This window comes from Telmatherina bonti, assembly GCF_933228915.1.
Source record: "Telmatherina bonti genome assembly, chromosome: 12".
NCBI lineage: Eukaryota > Metazoa > Chordata > Actinopteri > Atheriniformes > Telmatherinidae > Telmatherina > Telmatherina bonti.
In genome coordinates this window covers 19590624-19617419 of record NC_136610.1, presented here as the reverse complement: position 1 = coordinate 19617419, position 26796 = coordinate 19590624, and the positions used below count along the sequence as shown (strand labels likewise).

General features: G+C 38.4%; 1 protein-coding gene across 1 annotated transcript in view; it reads right to left on the bottom strand.

Moving 5' to 3' along the window:
* The window catches only part of enox2 (ecto-NOX disulfide-thiol exchanger 2), a 123218-nt gene that overhangs the window by 37467 nt on the left and 58955 nt on the right, over nucleotides 1–26796 (bottom strand). Inside the window, exons 3-4 of the mRNA XM_079250469.1 lie at nucleotides 21873–22004; nucleotides 5783–5938 (exon numbers count right to left, since the gene is read on the bottom strand). Of these exons, the coding sequence (XP_079106595.1) occupies nucleotides 5783–5938; nucleotides 21873–22004 (288 nt within the window). The remainder of the gene's footprint in view (nucleotides 1–5782; nucleotides 5939–21872; nucleotides 22005–26796) is intronic.

The following is a 26796-nucleotide window of genomic DNA, read 5'->3' as shown; positions in this document are numbered from 1 at the left end:
GACTGAGATTAACTATTCATGATTTCCAGATTACAATAAATACGTGATAACATACAAAATACTGTGAATGGGCAAACTGATTGCATTTGTATGCAAATAAACAGGTACACCCTGAGGCTCAGACAAGCAGAATGAAGAGGGAGGGAGCATCTTTTCACAGCAAAAACGGTGAAAAGATATTGCTCTAACACTATATCATACAAGTAAACAAACAAAAGAAAGGTTTAAAACATTTCTCTAACAAAAGTGTAGTTTTATGTGTGTTACACACATATTAAAAAGAAGAAGGGTCAAAGAAACAAAGCATTTAGGCAAAAAATGCTCGGTAATCCTGACCACTGAAAAGCTTTATGCAAAGCAATGATCAACCTATCACAGAAGCACTGATAGTGAGTTGGACATAGTACGCATGAAATGATGATCATATCCTTTATGTTAGAAATGCAACAGAAATTAGAAAAATGCCAAAATTCAAGCTTCTTTTACAAGGTCTAAGTTGTGATCTACAGTTGCATCTCATCTTAAGTGTATAGTGGGATGAGATTTATAAAATGTCATAAGCATTTAACATTCGTATCATAACAGAAGGAAAAAAAAAGAAAACAATATATGTTGTAAATGACCATAAAATAATGTGTGTACTGTGCATTTTCAATTCTATTTAATTCTAAACATATAACAGGTTAATAAGCAGGTTTATGTGCTCTTATTCAAACGATTCGTAAAAAAAAGATTTCAACACAGCATTGCCCAAAAAGGCCTGCTGTGTGTGTGTCCAATACACAAACGCAGCTGATTACCACCCATCACTTTGAAAGAAATAATACTTTTCATGACAGAACTGCTATTCCCACGATAAACCACATGTACACACACTCAAGTGAACACAGTCCATTGATATAAAACATAAACAATAAGCACTAACAAGAGTATGTGATGACTCAGTTCTTTCTGCCATTAGTTGCCCATGAATATAGATTTCCTTTATTTTTTAGTCACCATACTTCATTGGATTTGACAGCCAGAATTTAAACTGCATATGATTCATCTGTGTGGTATAAACCTCTGTAATTATGCCATCCTCAGCAGCCTTTTCTGCTCCAAATCAGCTATTTGGATTTTATTCTCATTCCTCACTTCGCTTGTGAAGACTATTATGTCCATTAATTCTAATCCTGAGAGCTTATTGCAAGACAGCAAAACAAATAATAAGAGTGTGTGTGGACATCCATCTTTATTCAGGGCAAAACAAGAGTGTTTGCAAAGTAGAATACATTGCTGGTTTTCCCAAAACTAAAATAAAGCCGTTCTATATGACAATGAAATCTCTTTTTCAGTCTTCCCTCAGAAGTCTAAGTAAGAAAGTCAGGTGCTGCAATGGTGTCCAGTTGATCATCAAAGTGAGTCCGCAAGTTCAATGTCAACGTTAGGGAGGGGAAACAGAAGAGGCGAATGTGTGTTTAAAGATCAATCTGGATGGTTGGAAAAGAAGAAGGATGCGAACGGGAAGAACAACAAAGCCTGTCGAGGATGCACACATGTCATGTGTTAAGGTTATGCACACAGACGAGATAGAAGAGGAAGGCAGCGGAAAAGCAAGAAGAGGGCTGAAGGGGCTGTTGTCTCTCAGCTAAAAAGGTCAGTGAGAGAGGATGCTGCATGAGCTGACAGGTTGAGAGCATGCAGCCAGAGGGTAATGACTACTTGTGATGGACACCATATGCAACCCAGTCGTCAAGACACCAGGACTTTCCCCTGCTTGCTCCATTTCAGTTTAGTTTTTCTTTTCTTTACAGCAATCCAAATAACTGAATGTAAATGTAAATAATGCAACACATGGCTTTTTAACTCTACATAGAAAAAACTGTAGTTTAATAGGCCAGTACTTAAATGATATAGAAAAAAATGAAGGACTCTTTCTGAAGGTTGTTAAATCCCATTCCATGCATTTAGATTGTCCTTCAAAGTCTTTAGTTGTGCTAAATATTTTCTCAAAGAACATAATGCAAACATTCCCTTCAGTTTCTCATTGTCTGTGCTTGGAAATCCCTACATTGGATCTAAAATTACCTTTGGCAGTATGTAGTATGAAATAATGACTTACCATTACCACAACCATCACCGTTATCATCTCGCCCACCTGTCTGCGCTGTCCCACTGGACAACACACAGCTTTATGAAGGTGTACACTAAAGACCTAAGAAAAGTAAATAAAAACTTTATAAAGAGAGACAGAAGATTTATAATCTGAAGCTGAGGAATACAAGACCATCCTTCTTTTCGGGCATCATTGCTAAGAACAGCAGAAACGCTCGCGCCATGTTTGTTACTGTGGGCAGACTAAGTACTCCTCCAGTGTCAGTAACCCCAGAACGTCTATTTGACTGGGCCTGTAATGAGTTAGCTTCTGTCTTTACTGAAGAAAATGAGGCAGGCAGTCAACACTTACAGACCAGAGGCAAGACATATGTTGTCACTGTGTCAACTCAGAGAGGACATAAACACTAAACACTTTTCTCCAATCAGTCCAAAAAACACTGATAAGATAATTTACAAGTTGTAATCCACCGCCTACTGTCTTCATATGCTGCCAACAGGGTTTGTCAAGAATGTTTCAGGATCCATGGCTTCAGACATTGTACAGATTATAAACATGGACCTGCTTTCAGGTGTCTCCCATCGGACTCTAAAACAGCCGTCATCAAGCTACCCCTGAAAAACAACAACTTAGACTCTTCACTCATGAGTAGCCAAGTTGATAACATCAACAAATAAACCTGTAAAACCAAAATGATTTGGTTTGAGTCCTAGATAAAAGACAGGCCAATTTTAAGTCTAGATGTAACTATAAATTTAAGCGAACGAAAATAACCCCCAAAAGTACCCCCAAGATGGGGATCCCCAAGGATACGTGTTGGGGGTACTGCTGTTCTACGCGCTCTGAAGAAAAACAGCGAAATAATACAATAACTATACCAATAACACACAAATCTACATAATCATCTCACCGGGAGATAAAATGCATTGGATGTGCCAGAACTTTCTTCAGCTAAACGATGAACGAACAGTTCTTTGTCATTTTCATTTTGTGTACCCAGGAGAACAGACTTTGGTTCTTCATCAGTGACTGCAGTGCATTAGCAGAATAAATACAGGAAACACAAATAAAATCCTGACAGACTAGTAAAACTAAATAGAATAAAATGAGATAAAAACAGAAAAAAAACACCTGTCTATTCTCTCCTGTGTATTCAGAATCTGAACTCAGGGTGAGTGTGAGTGGATATGTAGGAAGGGGGGGACAGTCCTTAGCTTCTCAGCTTCCTGCTGGGATTGCAGCTGATGTTGCTGAATCTCCTCCCTGGTGGTAAGAGGAGGAAGATGTGGTGGAGCAGGTCCATGATGATGGAGGAGGCTCTACTGATGCAGTATCGATGGTAGAGCTCCATCAGGCAGGAGTGAGGCACTGATTATTTTACTGGCTGTTTTGACCAGTCTGCTGAACTGCTTTTTGTCTTTGGCATTGTAGCACCTGAACCAGGTAGTAAAGCCATAGGTCTGGATGCTTTCATCAGGGGAACAGGTGGCGAGGTGTGTGGTGGGGAGGCCTGCTTTCCTGAATCTATGAAGGCCACGGTGTTGCTGCTGAGCTTTTATGAATGATGACAAAAGTGGAATATTGGTTTTTGGAGCCAAAAAGTCTACTTTCTGGTCCCATATTCAGAACTAAACATGCAGAACTAAATATACAGAACACACATCATGATACTTTAATGTTTCACATAAAGCAATTTAAATGGTCTTGAACATAAAAAGCGTTATACAAATAAACTTGCCTTGCCTACTAATCTCATAAACTCCAAAACAAGCCATGTTCTGCATTTTTATTGCATATAGCTTCCTGTTAAAGGAACATGCGAACAATGCGAACCCTTGAGACTGCAGACTTTAAAAGAATTTTTTTTTTACCTGGTTTTTCTACGTGAACCAACAAGGTCTTTTTTATCTTCTTTCTGTAGAAGCAGCTTTGTGTCGGCTGCAGAGGTCAGCAGATATTTCATTCTAGGTGGGACACATGATCCTTACAGCACTTTTCAGGACCCTCCTGGTGTCTCTGGGAAAGAACTGGCTTGGATTTAAAGCCGACAGATGGTGAATTTTTAATGGCTAATATAACGACAATAGATTAGAGTGGGAAAAAGCTGACAGCCAATTAAACTGTCCAGGCTGCAACACCTAAAAATTATTTAAATGTGAGCAGCGAATACTTAGCACACAGTGACATCACCTCGACTTCTAATGAAGTTGAGGTACTGATGTGCATCACTGGGAATCTGGCAACTAAATCCACAGATTCTATTTGCACTGATTACTCAATGTTTAATTCATAGCATGTTCAATTCAAGCAACTCCTATTGTTTTTGTTGTCTTATGTTTGTTGTCTCCGGGCAGCTTTCAAAGCAAATAAAAAGGAGTTTTAAAAGATATTCCTTTGAGAATGTTCTACCTTCAAATGACAAACCTCAGATCAGTTAGATGAACACACGTGCATCCCCTCTGTTGTTTGAGCTCCCTTTTGGACAAATTTATCTTCAAAGACTGTAAATGGAGCTGGAGACCTTGACAACTCTCATGGTCATAATCAAACGGCACCATTATGTTTGAGCAATTCTGCCACAAGTTACTTCCTATCATTTTAGAACAATTCAAGACTATTCGTCCTGCCCATTTACGGTTCCAATCTTCGGCATTTCAATATGAGGGAAAATGGAAAGTCAGACAGAAGACAAGATGCATCTACAGTAAAATTTGAATGCTTTTCAGTCATTAAATTGCTAAACTAATTATGCACACATGGTACAGGGTACATATGACAAACAAAAAGTATTAAATTGTGTGGGACAGAGAGATTGTTGCATGTTTTTATTTGTGGAAAAAAGACAGATCCCTTTGCCTTGAGGTAAATAATTGCTCTTTAAAAGTTAATTCCCTCTTTGCTCCCGAGTTAAACTTTAGTATTATTTTTCTGCATCATGCTGTGAAAGTTTACAGATTGCCAAAAGGATGAACATACATAAATATATCTTTGAAAAAAAAAAAAGAAAACGTTTTACATGAGGAGCAAAACAAAACAAAAGCAACATTTGCCTGACAGAATGCTCGAGCAGATGTTTTTGTTTTGCAAAAGGATCGTAAAGTCCCAAAGGCAACTCTGGTGAAGGGGCTCTAGTTTTAGATCACCTTGAAGATAAAACACGATGGCAGTCTGATTAAAAAATTATTTAAAATAAAAAAAAGCAGAAACTTTTCTGCAGACAGAAATTTAAAAAGCAAAAGTGGGATCAAAAGACCACCCAGTTCTCATGTCTTCACTCTGAATAATTGGCAGGTGGTGGTGGTGAGATAAATATAAACAACAGGCTGTTGCAGCACACCTCCAGGCACATTACACGTTACTCGCCATGAAAATCCTTCACATATTCCAATAAAGAAAAAACTAAATATAAATCTTAGATAAAACACTCCTCATATGTAACGTTGAGATGAATCACTCACACAAAAACACACATGCTGATGTTTTTTCTTGCATTCAAAAAAGAGTTCGCGCATCTTCTGCTCAAAACTCAAAAGACTTTGAACTAAAATTAGTATTTTATGAAAAACGAATTAAACGTATCGAAGTACATATCGATATATTTCATGCTCAGATGTCAACAGCTGATCAAATGTCAACGAGGTTGTGTGAACGCTTTTGTAGGACTAGTATAATATTGTGTCTTACTGGGGTTGGGGGGAAACAAGGTGCAGCTCTTGCAGTGGATGATTTCCTTTATAACAGGTACTTCCTGGGACACAGGCGCAGGTACCATACCGAGACCGGGCATCATCGGGTTCATGGGGGTAATTCCAGCCATCATGCCAAGGTTTGGGTCAAAATCTGGAGGAAGGAGAGAAATATGGATGAGGTCAAACAGCAATACCTTCCTAGGAAAGACATTACACATACAGAGTAATATTAAACAAGGGCCTGTTCCCAAGTAAACTTTGGTTTCATATTGCTGCAGCCCATCCAATATCTTTTAAGCTGCATTTCAGATTGTGTGCTTATTCCCTTTGAGATTCTTCTGTCAACATCAGTGACACACCCGCAGCCCACACATAATGGAATACACAGGCATTCATGAATAAATCATCTCTTAAACAACATGCATATTTTAAGAAGTTTCACTGAGTCACTCTTTCTCTGTCACCCCTGCTGTGTGAATGATGAACTTACGGATAATGTAGCTGGGTCAAAAACCTACATAACCAAGAAGATTTATCTGCAATATTGATTGAGACCACAGGCTGGGGAGACACTTTCACACCTACACGCAAACACACAGCGATGTTATTCCAATGCCACCACATGCACGCTATGTGTCGCCGTATGAAACTTTTTGAAATGGAAATTCTCCACCAAGAGCCTCCACATCACCTGCAGAGGATTTGAAGTTGACAATTATGCCGCAGGATGTTTAATGCTTATGCACCTGTGTATGAACATGCAAGAGCACTGCTCTCTAAAACAAATCCTTCACTGGAGATTAGATTCACACTGCAATATGCTCAGTGTGTGACAAAATCATTCTGACACAGGATGTTCAAACTATTTCACAGAAGGTAGTATTTGCTGACTGAGACAAAGAATCAAAAAGAAAACATGCATAAATAAACAAGGGTCATGTCAAAAGGTGGATATTCAAAAAGCTCCTTTTGCTTGTTTGTAAATATTTATATTACCTTGTAACCGTCGACACAGTGGAAGCGTGCAGTGGCAGTAAGCAAAATGTATGTACACAAAGTGTTTAATACTTTAAAACACTTTACATCACGTGATACACTGTGTGTGTCACACACCTGACAATTTTGTTGGATGAATTGTAGCTTTACATACAGTTAACATTTCTGTAGCATAGTTTGAATAAGCTTACACAATTACACAGCAATTATTTCCATGATTACATATATATCTGTATATCTATATATCTATATCTACATTATATAGATATACATAGATATCTATATGTATGTATATTGTGTTGACAATGGGAACGGCAACCGAGGTCCCTAATGGGGTAAACGTGTAGACTGTTGGATAGCCAATGCGCGAGTCGAAACGTTTAGTATTTTAGTCAACTGAATCCTGACGTGACCCTCTTAATATGTGCTCGAGTCATCAGGTGAGAAAAGTTGTGATGTAAAAACTTGGTTATTCATTCAGCATATTCAGATTGTCAGATGAAGTCATGTTTTGGCTATATGACCATGCTGAACCATAACCTGACCATATGAGGCAACCCCAGTCATCATGTTGCCCTCAGCAGGTTTGTGCAGCAGGGACCTGGCATGATGGGTACAGCCCCTCAAGCCATACCACGACTCATTTAACAGTTATTTTAGTAGCTTAATTAATCTCTCTAAGGGCTTTATTTTCTTGATGCAGACACTTTCCTCCCTTCTTCGAGCCTTCTGAAACAGAGAAGCATATTTTCCATTGCCACAGGATGAGTGTTCTTACATGTGAGAAATAAGACACTACTAACTGTGTCTATCAGGGTTGAATAACAAGTTGCCACCTAAAACTTAGTCTGACTGCAGCACTTAGAGAAAATACTCTTTTTAACCATACAAGCCTAGTTTTTGATGCATAATTTATGTGGATAGTCTTATGTAACAGAAATATTAAACTAAAGGAATTCTATACTTCTACTGCAACATTGGAATTTCAGCATAGCTTCATTAGAAATAACTCAAATACCGCTTTTCATTTTAATCTATCATTCTATGCAAATCTTTGGTTAAATGTTTTCAGAACCAGAAGATGAGAAAGAACTATGTATTGTTTTAGGTTAATGGATGATCATTTCAGTTCAGTGGTGTGGATCTCAGCTGTGCACTTTTTGATGTGGCAGCTGTTATTATCAGTCTCCCACTTTGACATGACTAATTCCAAGATCCATGTTGTCCTTTTGTTGTCATTTTCCTTTGACGATATAAAGAGCTGCGCAACTGTTTTAGGCACTAAAGCAAAGCAAATATTCCAACATAGTGTATTTTCTTTAAAGTCACATGTAGCCGTGTTTTAAATGAAGTTTGACGCTACCGAAGATGAACAATCAGATCAGGTTAACAAAACTTATTACATCTTTGTCTAATTCTTTCTATGTACAACAAACCCAATATATTTTTCCCAAAACAAAAGATTTTTTTTCCAAATTAAATAAATCTGACACCAAAGTCAATTTAATTTAGTGTAATTTTTATTTTGTTATAAATCCTGAGATTTGACCTTGTATTGATTTTATATATACCTGTATTCATATTCATATTAAATATGAGGAAAAACTGTCGTAAACACTGTGCGGGCTCGGAATATTTTTATAGCAATAAATGAAGCACAGAAAAATGTTTGACTTTTCTTCAGTGTGTAGTGTTAAGTGGAGCGAGATGGATGGGACAAAGATTGCTCAGAAATGATTTCCTTTGAATACACTGTAAAAGTAAAAAAAAAAAAAAAAAAAAAAAAAAAGGGATAAATTAAATGACACAGGAAGGAGGAAGACTAAAGAAAGATGTCCATTATCAAAGACACAGAATAGGTCCCTGGAGCAGCGTGGGTCGTAATAAATATGTTAGATTGATAAAAGTGGCCAAAGGACAAAACTGAGGGATGAGAAAAATTGAAACCAGACAGACAAAAGAAAACAGAGTCCTAAAAAGAAGAAAGAGAAAAATGAGCGCATCTAGTTATATTAAAGAAAAATGGATCTTGTCACGATGTTGTCATCAGTTTCTCACCAGGTGTCAAGAGAGGAACTGGGTGATAAGCACCCTTGTTGCCAGGCGATTGATGAGTACTTTTGCATTTTAAAAAACAGACTAAGAGCAGGAGGGAAGATAAAAACCAAAAGGTCGAGGACTGTGACAGCTAACTGGAAGGTAAAGATCTGAGGAAACTGAGCAGCGATATAAAACAAAACCAAATTCGGTGTTGTCTGAAGTTTCTAAAAAGAAAATACTGTAAATATATCTTGGAAAGCATGCTGGAAATCAAACTCTACTGTCTGACTACTGTTTGAATGGTATAAAAAAGATTTATGCTCATAAGCTTTTATGTTGATGCAAAGCAAACTAGATTTCAGCGCACATGGAGAAAACGATCTGGTTACATCAGGGTTCCATTTCACTGTAGTGCTGCTCATTTTCCAGCTGGAGAGTTGGTGTGTGCGGGTATGAGTGCTCGCTGCATATTTATCCTCAGACATTAAAATCCTGAGACCTGGAGCAAGTATGTAGCAGAGCAGTGTGTAATAAAGCAGATTATTTACTTCTTCCACAGCATTTCCAGCTTCATCAGAACTCTCACATCTCCATTTCCAACAAAATAGCTGAAAGATATGTTTCATCACTGACAAGACCCTATTAACTCCCTCCCGCAGAGCAATTCATTATAATGTATGCTGTCAGTGGACAGAGATCAAAATGTAGCTTTCTGCACGTATTGCAACACTTGCTGTTAGAATTTCTTGTTATGTGCCAGATTTGAGCTTTGAAATGTTTTGATGCTCAAGGTGTAACTTGTGTTTCCTCTCATGCAGCTGCATTTCTTCCATTTTGGTTTTAGGTTTGGCTGCTATTGACACCAGTGGTAAATAATTATCAGCATTAGGTAAAACACAGGTTACTACATTCCTATAAAGCCGAAGACACACTCACTTTTTGAAAGCTGATTGGCACTTTTTGAAAATGTAAATGATTGAAAGAGCATTGCTGTTAGGAGTGGGAAAATCGAATATCAGCATGTTTTGCTTTACAATTTTAAAATAGATTTTTTTATGGAAAAAAAAATATATATATAATATAAAAATATAATAATGTAATATAATGAAGAAAATAATCCATTATAATTTTTTTGTTTTTATTGATCTTTTTACTTGTCTGCTTGGGCATTACAGCAGCAGAATAATGGTCTGGTTACCGTTCTTGATTTCAACTGGGAAAAAAACAAAGTGACGAGCAAAAAATGTTTTGTATTTGTGTTTAGTCTACAAAAATCAGCAATAGAGGAATCATGAGAATCGCAATTTAAATCGAATCAACACCCAAAAAAATTGGAATTGAATCGGGATGAAAGCATATAGTCACAGCCTAAATTTCTGTATCGCTTTCTTTAAGCTGACGGCACAGATTCTACGTGACGGGTCCAAGTTTGAAAATGTAAATGTTTTTAAAGCCATGGTATCATTATAGCAGAGCCATACAAAGAACTGCAAGACTTGTCAAGCTGTTGTTGCCACTTCCTGGCAAGACAGGAAGTTAACAACAGTCAAAAAGTTGTTGTAAAAATAATTTCTTCAACAAATAAAATCAAAGTTGAAATACTGAGCATAAAGAGAGCATAAATAAACCTTTCTTGGTAATTGTCTTTTATGGTTTGCTTTAACAAGAGGCTAAAATGACTCCATGGCTCTTGGAAGTAAGATTGGTTTCATGCAACAACAATGTTCAGAGTTTCATTTAGCCTAGGTCGTTTGTTGCCTGTCGCCACCTATTGCTTTCTCCCTGTTACGGTGATAGAAACACAAAGCAGTTGTGTTGCATGGGATCAATACGATTTTAAAATCAATACTGAAATTCCATTTACAATATGGACGATCATATGAGGCTAGAATGAGGTTAGAAAGCAGCTGCTGCCGCTAAACAATAAGCTACATAACCACTTACATTCAGAGGAAAACAGTCTTGTTACTCACCTGCCACGTAAGCTGAGCAGTAGCTGACAGAGGTACTTAAAATCATAGTCGTCACATTTAAAACTATACTTATATATCATAAGGTGTTAAAGAAATGTGATATTGGCACAGGAACACTTCTCTATATATTTTTCAGACATATAATAGATTTAGTGCTACATAAAGCTGTTGCAAATACAAACCTTTCCTTGGTTCTTGTCATATAATTTGTCTAACTAACAGCTTCTGGACTGAACCTGCCTCATTAAGTCTACTGTACAGTATTTATAAAGTAATGAACTATAAAAAGATTGGATTAAACAGTCAGCTCATAAGCCCTGTCAAATATAATGCAAAATCTGGATGTGAACACTTAAATTTATAGATAAAACTATGAGCTATTAAAGACAATATTCAGCAGATAACAATGATCAATAAAAAGCAAGGCTGGATACGATGTGACTATGCCCAGCAATCACCTTCAGACAGAACCTGTACCGTAAGCCAATTCTCTGTGCTCTCATTGAGAGAAAGAGGAATGATAGGTTCTGTCGGCCTCAGTAGAAACTCCACGGAGAGGAAGAGAGCAAAAGGCTCCTCTTGAAGAGGAACAACAAAAGAAACCTGGGGCTGGGTCCACCCACACATGACCACACATCTGTCTGATCTGTTTCACCGTGCTTGTCTATAAGCTTTGCTGAAACACTGAAATTCACAAACATCTTTGCCAACGCATCTTTCTCTTACAGTTTACATATACAAGAGTGTATGCGTATATATATAGCCGGCCATATTCTTCTTTCTACCACAAGCTCATCGTGATCGCGGTCTTTTGATGTAGAACAGACAATTCCCGGAAGGTTTGTTCAAAGTAATAATATTTTGAGAATCCTGTCAATCAAGACTTGCAGATTGAATATAAGAATAAAACAAAAACAAACAAAACTGACATTTGATTGTATGAAGCTTCTGGCTGTTACCTTCATCCTCCAGTCTTCTCACCCCCTTTCTCTTCTCGGATTTTGAGGGTAAACGTCCCTTCTAGCAGTCTGCAGTGGGTGGGAGGTTGAAGGAAAGACATGCGATTGCCATGAGGCTTGCAGGATAATATTCCCTAATGAGGAGAGCTAGCCCTGCCACCTGGAACCTTACCAGTGGCTGCTTCTCCCAGTCTCTGCCAAGAGCCAGCTTCTTTGCATTTTTACATGTATATCTCCAACATTATCTCTTTTCCAGCAACATTTAACTGCAGCAACACCAGGAGAAAAACCCATCCCTGTTTGTAAAAGTTACTCAGTCTCCTCATTTAAGAACAACTAAGGGAGAAATTAGCACCTGCAAACTGGATTGCAAAATCCAGTATCTCCATTAGAAATTCATCTGGCCTAAAATGGACAAACATCTATCTGCAGTATATGGAGCTAAATACTAAAAATAAATCTCATTTCAGTAACCAGAGAAGTACTGCTCCATATTTATTTATTTATTTTTTCATTCAAACTATACCCGGGGGGTAAGGGAAGCCTTCGCCTCTCTACGACGCCCGCCCACATGCAGCCAAAAACCTCTGGCTTCAGTCCAGCACAGCTTCTGAGCAGTCAGAGAGAGACAATGCTTTATGTCCAAGACACGAAAAATGCTGACGGCAAAGGAATTGACAGTTGTCAAATGTATCCAGATGTTAATCCAGGTGAGCAGACGCATGAGCATCACATCATACAAGAACAACTGTTTGAGTAAGCAATGAGGTATGGCCCCCAGTTTTCATATAATCTGCTGTGTTTACAGTGGTGGTGGGTTCGGAGTGGCTGTGGGGAAGAGATGAGGGCGACTAGGTTGGAACAGACAAAGGGACGCTTGTTTATTCAGTGCAACACTTGTCTGCCCCTGGAGGCTGCTTATCTATTCTCAATGTTTGAGCATGTGTGTGCATTCATCCAAAACTATGTGCATCCAAATAAATTCTGATAAAGTTGCAAATACATGAGTATAAAAACAAGAATGTTTTTCTGGGGCTGAATGGCACGCAAACAACATATTTATTATTTCTACATGTTTTTCTGTCACTGGAAAGCGATGAAGACAAAAGATAGATATCAGATTATCTGTTATTACCGTCAGCCGTCCGAGATGCTGCGGCAGTATTTGGCTCCTGTGTCGTTATTGTTCAGACAAATCAGACTAAACTTTTCAAGCTTGGATGAACATGAAAATGAGAAGTCCAGTGTGAAAGACAAGCCTCAACTGTTTGAAAATGTAAGGCCTCAGTAAGCCCAGATGCTGATAATAAAGAATGTTTTGCTTTGTTTATTAGTTAGAAGAGTAAATTATTTACAAAATCTTTTATCTCGACCAAATTCCATTTTCTTCATCGTCCAGCACTCACTGTGTGAATGTTTGACAACTTGTAAACATAATAGGTAAAAAAAAATATGTATGCATTTCTTTTTATTTATTAGGTCGTGTGTTGTTGAGCTGTTGTTGACTTCAGCTAGAGAATGCTCAAACTGTGTAACAACTAGTTTTGAATGGACAACATGATCAGTCATTGCTGTTATTTAAATAACACCAAACAGATGTTAGGAATAACAGAAAGTTGAATTTATATTTTATCAATTTAAAAAATATTTCTATATAATACATATCTAAATAAATCCAATAAAATAGATAACTAACCAAAATGAAAAAAAAAAGAAAAAAAAAAAAGAAAAAAAATACCAAACAAAAACAAATGCAAAAATAACCTACTCGTCTTGCGCAAGCCGTCAAGACTGGAAGGTCTTCCACGTGACTAGGGGACAGAAGCAGAGCTACCAGAAATGACAGGAAAATGCATCTCAGCATATTTTATTTGCAGTTCATTTTGCTTAGGTGTTGTTAAAAAAATGCTGAGGCGCTGCTTTCTAGTCTTATGATGATATTGCAAACACTGCCGTTTTTCTTTTTTCCTGCATCATGTTAGATTGCTTGTGACAGCAGCAGAACTGACATTATTATTTTGAGAAGAAAAAAATTGAATAAAGCGATCACTTATAAAAGCAAAAAAAAAAACAAAAAAAAAAACTCTGTGGTTTTGTTCTGATGCAAATATATTTAATTAGATTTTATTTTAAAAAAATGATTACATGGATATCCAGGATACAACTTGTAGATGTAACTTAAATAATGCAGTCTTAGTATTTATTCTAAAATAAATGGGCTGATTTTTTTGTAATTTTTATTTAGTCTACAAAACAGTTTAAAACCTGAAGCATGATCACTTACTTAAACTTCAGTGCAACATTATTACGCCTCCTGTTTAACAGAGAAACAGTTAAATAAACATTTTAAGAAGTCACAAGCCACATGGGATGTGCTTTACGAGTGCAAACTTCAGATCCAGCCAAGAGTACGAGAACAGTAACACAAAATATCCATCTTGGTTAATAGAAACCATGTTTACAATGAAAGTAGGAACTCTATAGCTTCACATCTGCTTCTACTTACAGCTGAGATGTACAAAGAAAAACACTGAAGACTGGTGAATTACATGGTGAACACAACTGGAGGTTGAGATTTTTTTTTTCTCTTTCAGATATGCTGAAACCAGATGCTTTTCCTGCTGATTCATTTCACCCTACTGGGATTTTACTCACCGTACCGCAGACGCTATGTGGTCAGTAACTTTGTTATCGTCATAAGCACAAAAACGTATCTATATCTAATTGAAACCATGCATCCCTATCAATCATAAACTAGAATAATACATTCCTTGTGGCATTTTTGAACATGTCTGACGAAAGAAGGGGAAAAGCAAAGCAAAAAGAAAAAAAAGACACCCTGCTATGCAGTTTCATGGCTTTCTAAATTCTTCATAACCACAGGAACGTTTTCATCTTTCAGTCCTTAACTGAACAAATAAAAGGCTCCCCTCACGATTTACATTTCCGCTAACTACAGAGTTAAACATTTGCTACTCTGTATTCACCACCGGGCTGAAAAACTGACTGCATATAAACTGCAGAACAGCGCGACTTCAGGAAACTGACCCTGTTAAGGTTGAGAAGCAGAAAATTCAACTGCAGCTATTAATAGAGCGGAGCACCCAATCAATATTTTCTCCAGCGATACAATGGATGCCACCTTCCCTGTCATATGTGGGTCAGATGCCTTACAGTCAAATGTCCAGAAGTCTGGCCTGCAGATCAATGATGTTTTGTGGAGGCTGCTTCCCGGCTGGGCTGCAGTTGGGCCCTCTGCCTCTTCCTCATAGATGATTTGAGTCTTATTCCTCCTGGGAGTTTGGCCTTGTCCAAACCTTATGACACCATCAGGTCAGATACCCAAACTGCTCCATCTGTTATCCCAACTATCCAATAACTTGCATAACACTGACTGTATAGCTGGACGCAATACTTGCGCCTATTTTATTTATCATACCCTCTAAATTTGCATGACTTTAAAATGTGCTAGTAGTGCTTCTGAACTTCTTTTTTTTTTTTTTTTGTTAAAAACGTTGAGGCCCCACTTTTTCAGTACAAACATTCGGACATTAACACTGTACTAGTTTATTTGATGTCACTTGTTCTCATTTGTATTCAATAACTAAACCAATTCACGTGCAGTTGGACTAGCTAAAACCTTGTTAAGTATAACACGGTGAAAGACATTTATATATCACATTTATGTGTAGCTCTACATGCAATAAGATGCTCAATAGGCTGATGGAACAAAATCACACTACACATTTAAAAGCTCAAGTTGGGCTTAAAAACACAAAATGAACAATAGATTTTGAAAAAGAAAGAAAAAAAAGGTTAGGACCTAAAACAAAATTGATGGAAAAAATGGAAATTTGATGAGTAAAAAGTTTCTTAAAATATTTTCGAAAATAAAGGTTAAAAAGAAATAAATCATTGCTCAGATCATAAAAAAACAAAAAAAAAAAAAAAAAAAAAAAATCAGTTCATTTAAATGTTCAAATGAAAAACATTTATTTGAACAATTTATTAATTTAAAAAAACTTTAATAGAGAGTTGCGAGACCAGATGTTTGTCTATCTTGATGTTTTGTGCAGAAGCTTTAATGCTTACGCACAAAACCAATACCAATACAGTACGCAATACCAATACGCACCTCTCAAGTCTGCTTTATTACAAAACCAGACTTAAAGCTGGGGTAGGTAATTTTGCTAATTTTTTTTTTGACTCTGGGGGAAGTGGTTCCTCGTCCTGATAGTAGTCTACACTAGGGCCCAACCGATATATCGGCCGGCCAACAGTATCGGCCGATATGGGGGCCCAGGGTGATATCGGCTATCGATAAAAAAATTGCCGATTTTTGATTGATTAATTTTTGTCATATTTGTTTCTGAGACTGCCTACTTAAAAATGTAATTGGGCTACTTATCATGACACATGGCCGCCATCTGCTGGGTGACAAGACAGGGTGTCACTTTCCAATCTTGCTAGCTCCCCAACATGACCTACCTCAGCTTTAATGAATTTATTATATTATAATGAATGAATAATATTATTATATTATTAATGAATTGTTATTGTGCAATATTTAGCCTTTGAGGAATATTTAGGACCATGCTTTTCTTCATTTTTTTGTTTCAAATACATCTGCATAACTTGTGCTTTAGGCTCACGGCTCGCAGTCGAACAACTAACTGACACATTACCGCCACCAAGTGGTGGGAACCCACATTGCAACTGAGATTCTTCAGGATGATAGCAATATTTCTTGTGCTGACTTGATAAGTTATGCTGTCCCACAGCTATGATGACCCATAGGCACAAAATTTTTTTTTGTGTCACTCCAGATAGCACTTGAGATCCACTCGTGAGCTGCCGTTCCATGGTTCTGAATCCCTATTTTAAGTATGCAGAAACCCTCTAATCTGAGTGTTCAAATTCTATTTAAGTTTTCTCTGGAAGAAATATGTCCTCTCGTTTATTTGAACGGAGCCAATCCATCAATGCAGGCTGTTTTAGCAATATAATATGCATTTCATTTTGCCAAAAAGGTTAAACCAAACTCAACTTTGGTGGTAATGTGATACCACTTCACCTGGGATGGTGTTGCACTGACCAGCTGTAGTCAATGTTACTGTAATAACTTTCCACTTGATACAGTTTAACAAAGAGACAGCAAGAGAGAGACATAATCCATCATCTAGGACATACACTGATTACATAAATGTCCTTCATGCAAATTTAGTTTCAGCAAAATAACTGCAATAGAATCTCTAGGTGCCAAAGGGCACTGATTAAAAGTGCAGCTACAAACCAAAAAACCCCCTGTACAAGAAAAAATAGCACCCTGACTCGTGCCTATAGCTGGAGTCTCCTCCCATCCTTTATCCAAACTCTTCTTGAACACAAACACAAAACAACTTTCTAATATACACCTCCTTGCTCCATCCATCTATAGAAAGAGAAATGTCATCATTGCAGATGAGCACCAGCCTCTTTGAGGCCGCAGTGCTGAAGGTTGTGCCCACAGTGGTCCGTTTATCCAGTTGTCTGTCTGGATAAATCCACTAGGCTGCAGGCAGGAAAACACTGTTGTGGGGGAAATAAAATAACAAATGCAATTCAAACTTGCAGTAGATGACACAACAGTAAACTTCATGTGCAATAAAAAGCAGTTGGGGATCGGCAGCATCTTTTGATGAATGAACTTACAGTAAAACCAACTTAAAACGCTCTTCTTACAGCGGCATGCAGGAAATGCACTGCATCAAACTGTGAAAGAGTGGTTCAGGGAGTGCATGAGATATAATTTTCACACATTAATTGCACAGTGGTCGGTCTTTCCCATCACCAATACAAGATGTTGGTGAAAAATTAAAGCAACACTGGATGGAAATACAATTTCTGACACTGCAGAAGCTTACTGAAAAAAATACCACAGAAAATGCAGCCCTAATCAAAACTAAAGGCGCTCCAACAAAATATTGGAGTGTGTGACCCTTCATTTTGGCCAAGCAGTGTAGATGACTTAATGTGTGCCTGCACAAGTGCAGTACAAAAATCAAGCAGGCAAAGACAAAGACAGTGACAAAAAAATCCTCCCCTGTTGTTTGGAGGTGAAACAAAAAAGAAAAAGATGATGTACTGTCATGATGGGGAATCAATAACTAATCCACCTGGATTACTTCAAAGCCAAAGTTGCCCTGGGAACAAATGCTGCCTGACAGTCTAGCATAAGACTTTGTGACATATGAATGTGTGTGTGTTTCTGTGTGTATGTTCAGATTTCATAAAGGAGGTTATGATGAAACTAGGGCTGTGTAGAAACTACAAATGGCAAAAACAGAGTGGTGCAGGTGGCGTCTTCTCATCTGCAACTCATGAGTTCATGAAAGCTAACATTGCAGATGAAGGGAATTAGAGCCGCAGCCAACGGGGAGCTTTTTTTGTTCTCACATGGTAATTTTGATGAAAATATTTTTGATCAAAAATATTACTTCTTATGTTCACAAGACCAGCTTTTTTTCTTCAATGATAAATGCGAAGCTGGCAAGTAAAACTGCAGCCCATTTATGCAATTAACGAAGTATCAGTATTTCTTGATTATAAAAAACTTGTTTTCTCCTTTAAATTTTCGATAGAAAACACTGTTAACAGGTATATACTGTATTTTATAATTGTCACAGTTATTTAGATGGTCTGGAGCATTATTAAGAGCAAGGGGTGAGTGGACTGCAGCCCTGGGAGGTGCAGATAAACAACATGTCTTCTAACGTGGCTTTGAGTCTAAGTGACTTTAGAAACTGTTATGTTGGGAGTCCAAAAGGGGGATAAAAGAAGGAAAGTTTAAAGTAAAAGACAGGAAAAACCATAGTAGGTTATTGACACTGTCTACTTAATCTGCATCTCCTCCTTTTCTATCACTGTCAAATCTCTTATGGAATCGCTTTTCCACGTATAATCTTTCTGTTTCTGGAAACTGATGAGTCAGCCTGGTTAAGACTTTAAGGCCCACACACACTACAGATACAGGGAGGAGCCCTCACCAGAGCTTTTCTCAGTGAGTGGGCATGAACTAATGGGGCTTAACCGACATCTATCTCACTCTGCTGTTTGTTTATGCATCTGCTAGGACAAATTGCACTTTTATTTCTTCAATTAGTTCATCAGATCGGTAAACTTGGGTTTAGCAGACCTCAACCAACATTTAATCTCATGCCACATGGGCGTCTCGTTAGAGGCAGTAATTGGCAGTTTTGCACTTGTGAGGAGCACTCATGATGTTTTCCAAGCGGTGAAAAAGACTCAGACTCCTAAACATGTACATGTATTCAGTCACTTTGGCACTAAAAGGACACAGACGGTTGCAAAGTCTTTCATTAAAATTTGCCAGTTATGCTCAGGCAAGTGGTCTACTGCACATGTCCGAATTGGGCAAGTTAAAACACTTCCTGATACTGTTATCTTAATAAGTGTTGTCACTCAAAGAACCTTATAAGATCTGAATGAACTCGTATGTGCACCAAGTTGTTGGCGTGACTATTGATAAAAACAAAAACAAAAAAACCCCAAACTATCTGATTAAGTAGAAGAGCCGTTTCGCTGACCTTCCTCACAGTAGACGTCTAGACTTACTCAACACAGGTGCAGCTAATAACATCACTAATTGCTGCATTCTGTGTTCGGCCCTTTGACTGCTCTTATGTTGTGCATACTGGATCACTGGCATGGCCTTCATTAGGGTTTCCAGTTACACTGCTGCTTTTCCCCCTATGAAGTTAAATGGCTGCTATAATAAGGTCTTCAGCAGCAACGAATGAAGTTCAAAGGAAGGCTCTCTGCAGGAGATCATCAGCCCCCTTCCATCAAACACATTTGCAGACTCTGGCAAAGATATGTTTATGTGCAACACAGAGCTTCTGTCTTCATTTGTCAATGCATTTTTAGACCTGTGTTGTTCAGTTTTTTATTTTTTCTTCTCTGGTCTGGTTTGCTTGGGCAGATCTTAAGAGCTCAAATTGGATCTGGCTTCTGACCATCATGCACACAACAGAGTCTGCTGTGAGAAGTAGTTTCTAACTGGACCCAACCTTAGCCGGTGTGAGGTGTACAGCTTCCAGAGCTGAAAGTGCTTTGGATTCTTAAAAGCAGCAGAGCAAAATTCAGAGCTTTCTTGGAGCTAGTTGGAAAGTGAATCAGGGCTTGACCAGAACAAGCAACTGAGTTCATTGGTCTTTTGATAATTGTAGGGACAGAACTTTCTCCTTCCTGTGTTCACATTCTCATTTTGCCCCAGACATGTGAGCAGAGCAAACCTTTTACATGAATGCATATGGGATGGCTTTCTAAAAGGGACTGAAGTAAGGAAAGTGTATCTTTACATCCCGTCTACAGATTCTGAGGCCAAAAGAGAAAAACCCACTTAACACTCAGCTAAACTTTTCAGCTCTCCATCTTTATGAAATTTTTTCTCTGCCACTTCACCTTCCTTAGAGGGGAGGCTTTTATTTACCATGTTAGAAATACGCCATGCCTGTGTCCATGCAATTGCCTTAATGTTTGAGGACTGCATTTGGAAGACTGCTCATCTCTAAGTACACACACACACACACACACACACACACACACACACACACACACACACACACACACACACACACACACACACACACACACACACACACACACACACACACACACACACACACACACACACACACGTACAAGCCTGGCATATTTCAAATATGAAAGTGCATTTCAGCTAAGAAGTGGGAAGTGATTTATAAAAGGCTTTAGGGAAAAGCTTCTACTGAGAAGAGAGAAAAGATGTGGCAGAATAACTCCTCAGAGATGGAGAGTGGGAGGGTGCAGCTGAACCTAATGTTATAGATAGCAGAGCAATAGTCAGAGCTCTGGATATTGTTCCACCGCATCCTTACGCAGTTCTTGAACTTCACGAGTGGTGAAAATTAACAAATTCATAATCTCAATGGTTCCACGTCATTGCACAGTTGCCACTAATGCGTGGAGAGTCTTATTATAGTGTATCGAGCTCAGATATGAAGAAAACATGATGTTAATTATTTGGTTTTGGAGAAAGAACTTTAATTTACAGTGGAAAGCGGCTCATGTCGTGCACTGAATCCCAGGGTTTGCGTTTATCATGAAGGGATAACACAGAAAATGTTATCAATCAAATGCAGGTAACATTAAAGTCAGAGAGGAAAACAAAATGTTCATCAAAGCAGGGAAAAAGAAAAAACTTACGGCAACACTATTGAATTTTCCTAGACATTTCCATTCAAAGGCTCGCTTGGCATCCGCCCCACATCCTGTCTCTTCTCGAAGCTCGTCCCAGCCAATGAAAATCAGTCAGATGCTGACTCCTGTCTTATCTTTTGCTCTTTCCCTTTCAACCCTTCTTTGCTTCCCTTCTTCTGAAAATGGCATCTAGTGTCTCTTTGCTTAATCAACAGTGGTATGGGTTTGAAACGGCCAGTGTGTTGACACCCAAATGGTGTGGTGCCGGAAAACAAAACACAGATATCACATGATGCTCCAGGCCCAAGGTTGTGACGTGGTTTCTCAGCCTTGCAGCACTGCAGGACAATGCTCCAGGAATGTGCACACACAATGCCATTGTGCCATCAAACAAGGACTGACAATTATGTAGTGTTGCTTTAAGGTGGGATTTCTATTTCTATTATTTTAAGTCAATACTAGTAAAACTTACAGTACTTTGACTTACATGTGGAAAAAACAAAGTCATCCTTTTTTTTTTTTTGGATCTCAGTAGACTGACTCACATCAGCCTTGTCAGTCAGCTCTCGTCTCTCTGTGCACGGCAGCATATAACGATTCTCCGCTTATAATTCCAGATTGATGAGTCAGTTCAACCTGTTTATTCCTTCATATTTATTTCAAATGACTGACACAGCCACACAACGCTCTCATCCTTCAACACCACACCAAGTGAAAATCTACAGAGAACAAACCTACAACACATGATGTAGTTTTTAGAAACAGACACCTGCATGTTTGAACCTTTTTAAAATGAACACATTACTCCGATTTTGTTGTAAAGTTGGTTAAAATTCAGCAGGTGTGTAACTGTGTGTAAGTTTAGGCAGGGTTATACCTGGTATGAGTGGCTGTCCAGTAATTCCCATTGGAGGCATCCCTAAGTTGTTCATGGCTGTTGCCCAGGGGTTGGGGTCTGACATGGGCATCGTCATGGAGTTAGAGTCCATTGTTATGTTGCAGATACCTTCTGTGGAAACACAAACAAAAAGAGAACACCTGAGTTTTTAGTGCCAATTCTGTAAGCCATGTGTCTTGTTTATCATTTGCATGGTGTAGTTAGGTAAAGCCACACAGAGAACGGTGCAAAATTCTCTCTCAGATGAGAAGTTTTAGGCTTGGTGCAATCCTGAAATAACAGCATGGTTTTGTCATGAGAATTTTAGTAGCCTCAACCCAAGAAATTGTTTGTCAGCCCGTGCTCACACATAATACCACAGGAACGACAGAAAAGAGTCGGCACAAAACATAAAAGTTTTGTTTGAAACAGCAAGGTTGACAGATAGGATTACATAAATATTATAGCTACATAAAATGTACATAATTCAGTACTCTACTGATAAGCCAGAGCTTGAATTTGCAAGCGAAAGCAAAAAAAAAAAAAACAAAAAAAAAAAAAGTGTAAAACAAGATTATCATGGCATTAAACATAAATATTGATGCTATCAGGCATTTGTCAAACAGTCGGCTCCTGAAGCATGATAAACTTCATAAATCTCCTTATTTGAGCTCAGAAATAAGTGTGCATTTCAAAGCAACATTTCCCCAGACATTTCCACTTCTGAGTGTTGTACAATAAAGCAAATATATTTAGGAAAGGTAATAAAAATCCTGCAGGAAGGTCAACACTATCTCCTCATACATGAACTGGCAGCTCATTCTTCCAGTCTGCACACAGTCTATTTCACAGCTCTAAATGCTTTTAATACTCTCCTCTGGTCGATCTCTTTCTCCCTGACAGACCTTTAAATTACTGTGACTGCTGGTTGAGCCAGGCTGCCTTCTTCCAGAGTGCCAAAGCCAACGCTACTGTTGGAAATGACAAGAACCCCAACCTCCAACGCTTCACACTACAGAGGCTCTGAGGCAGAGCCTCCTGTGTAGCCAGCATGTAGAAATATATGCACCTCTGCCTGAACAACTGTATTGGTATTTCTGGTGTTCAGACACAGCTGACCATGTGCAATAATGCCGCTTCCCTCTTTGAGGCACTAATTGCTGCGCTGTCTGCTGTCAGTGCCACAGAGAGGCCTGATAAAGCAGAGCGTGTCTGTGTGTCGCTGTGATAATACTGCTGATGAGGACTTCACAGGCTTGTTAACGAACACAACCCTATTAACTGGGGACACTTTCCAGGAGTTAAAATGAAAGAAGAAGGGAGTAGCGGTGAGCTTTTTCTTTATTTTTTTTTCCCCCAACGCAGTTTTATTACAGTTTACAGTTCACTAAATGCTGTCTCTGAAGAGCTTATGAATACACACACTCAGGGTTTTACATGTGATGTCATCAGTCTAGCTAATTCTTCTTCTTGGAAAAAAACAAACAAGGTGTAATAAAATTGTATATTGTTGATTGTTGGAGATTCATAATCATAGCAAATTTATATCTATTTAGCACATTGAATATGTTTGAAGCCTGTTGTATTCTTCAAAGGTAGATCTGATTACTTTAAGTTTATCATGCAGCGCATAAGAGTTTGTGTATTTGTGCAAAAGCCAACTAAAAAGAACTAAAATAGGAGATGCAGTGAAATGAGAGTTGAAACTGAAATTCAGTTCTTTTTGTGAAAGAAAAGAAGAAAAATCTCACGTTCAGTTCTTCTTACATATAATCCACAAAATCTATTTGTGCTCTTCACTAAAGGAAAGACCACTTATTGATTGTGCAGCTCACAAAGCCTGATGCATTTAACTAGTCGGGTCATAGTTGTTCAAGTGCAGGTCATGTTTTCTCCACTTTAGCAGCTTTCTGAACCTGCAGACAAATAGTCCTCATTAGAGCCACATTCTCCACCATTCCTCAGTCTGTGCTGCTGAACTCATTCATTTAGCACCTATAATTCCTCCTTTTTCCCTTTCATATGAAACTGCTCTTTTTTCTGTTGTAAATACTCCTTCAAAACAATTCTGCAATCCATAGCCTAATTTCCTTCAACACACACATATGCACACTCACTTTATAAATCATTTATACTGTCCAGGCATAAACTTATGTACTTCAGTCAGGGCTTTTGACTTTGATACGACAATATGTCCTTGAGAAGAAGAGCCAACCTTTGCTCCTCCTAAACGTGCCAATCGACACCGCCGCATCGATAGCTCAGGGAGGAATAACAAACAGCTCCTGGAACTTCAACGCAGGGGCATACACACACACACACACACACACACACACACACACACACACACACGCACACACACACACACACACACAGGCAAACATAGACACTAAGCACACAATTTCAGTTTGCCAGAAAGGAGGATGGAGACTGGCACAAAACTAGCATTAAGAGAATCAAGGTCAGTGAATATTTTTTAACAAAAACCATAAACAGGAACACTTCCATGTAGCTCATTTATTCATTAATTTTCCAAACTGCGTAGTCCAGTTCATGGTCGTGAGGAAGCTGGCGTCTATCCCAGCAGTCAGCAGGCAGGAGACAGGGTACACCCTGGTCAGCTCGCCAGTCCATCACAGGGCCACTTCCATATGGCTAATAATGCAATATGTATGGAATAAAAATAAACCAATATTAAATTTTAACACTCAGTTCAAAAGATCAAATAATACAATAAGCAAGAATGGCAGCAAGATGAAAAATGAGCCAAATTATTTTTAGCTCTAAGCTTCAGTTATCTCAAAGCTCATACACATGCCATATTTAATGATATTATCGAAACATCTCAACATGTCTGGCTAAGAGCTCATGACTCAGAAGACCAAATGGAGCGCTCTAAAGACCCAAACTTAATAAGTCTAGTTAGGCTTGGTTGGATTTAAATAGCGGCGCAGTGGAGGTCACAGCTATCTGTCCTCATGGAATGGCGCGTTATTGTTTCCCAACTGTGATGACTGAAAGACTCACTGTGGTGGCATATGAGAAGAAAAATTAACATGTTTTTCTCTTTTTTTTTAAGTCATGCTTCAAGATGACACAGCCAGGACTCATTGGGATCAAACTGTGCAACATTGGCTTCAGGGAAGATGAAACATCAGATTCACATATGCTGTGGAAACCGCAAAGTGCAAAGTGAAGAGCAAATGTGTGCCGTATACCCAGTCTAAAGGTGGTCTGACAAAATATTAGTGTTTGACCCCTTCGTTGCCAAGGCCGTGTATTTAAATTTAATTGATTTGCTACTCTGCATCCTCTTTGGGAGGTGCATAGGCCTAATTGCTCTGAATGGCTTCAGTGAAGGTTTGCATAAAGCATGTCTGGTGCACTTTGCAAGGAAGCCACAACTCCTGCTGCTTCTACTGTGTTCCTCAGATTTTTTTAAAATTGCTGTATTTCTCAGCCCATGTGCCCAGTTTTCATTTCATGTACTGGCACAGCAAGCCAGGTTATAACACTCATTTCATCAGCTTGTTGATCCAACAAAAACTCAATCTTTTTAAACTTTACCCTTTTTTGGAGACACTCCCCCCCCAGTCTATGACAAAATATCCTTTTTGAACAACCTTGCTGCTTGTTGATCCTAACAAGCAACTAGTGAATAAAATAAAATGCTACAGGCCTCCAACAATGAGGCATACAGTTAACCAAACATACAATAAGTCTAAAGATTGTAATAAAAAGGAAGCGACGCTAACGGACAAGCTGTTGAGTGAAAACCCATCCTGTATGCAACTCAACACCCTCATCACCATGATGCATAGCTGCATTCAGGATATTGCCCTTGGCTATTAAAGCAGTAACATTTAAAAAAAAAATTTATTTATTTTTTTTATTTAGCTTGGTCCACGCAGCCCTAGGCTTTCCTGATCCTTTTTCTCTGCAGGCTGTGACTGAGCTTTTAGCTCCCCCTAAAAACTCCCCAAGGAGGCAGATAGGAAATTAAGTCATTTAAAGGCCCACTGGCCGTGAGACCCAACAGCAGGCAATGAGACGCTGGGGGCCATTTAGCTTAAAATGTGCATGGTTTTAACAGCAAACCACAGGTTTATTACAGTCCCTAGAGAGCAAAGTCAAGAGGGAGCTAAAGAGACGAGGATCGGGATAAAGAGAATGAATAGGACAATTTTAAATAGAGAGATGTGGTGATGACAGGAATAAAATTACTCATACTGAACTTCAAGTATTAACAGTGAATAAAACACAAATGTTTGATGGTAGTTACAACAAAATAACAACTGTTATTATATTGTACTGATTCTTCACTGAAACACTGCCGTCTACACCTCGAGCGCCAGCCAAAGAAAACATCTTTGCAAGTGGAAGGAGACAGGGGAAATGAGCAAAGGCGGCTAGGGTGAGAGTTCAGCAATGTTAACTTGGACCAGAGGCGTTACCTCTGCACACGACTGAGTGGGATAATTTGTCCCATCACAGCTAAATAAATGGGTCATGTTTGTTGTTTTTTTTTTTTGTTTGTTTTATTTGTTAATTGACTGTTCATTTATGTGTTTTTGTTGTTTGGCACAAAGTAGTTTGACGGTACTTTTGTCATATTACTGTCTGTACACCTTGCATGCATTTGAGAATTTGACAGAGGAGTGAAATCTAACAAAATACAAAACCTAGTAGCAAGAATAATAATAATAAAAAAAACAAAAACAAAACAAAAAAATAAAAAACAACAAAAAACAAACATAAAACTCAATTGAGGAACAACTTGTACAACCTTATTCCCTATGTTGAAAGCCGCCTCAAAATACATAAAGTATGCGTTCATAATAATTTTTCCATTACTTACACACAAACACACACACATACACTGTGTCTATTTAATAATGCATTACTGCCCTTCTCTCCACTTCTT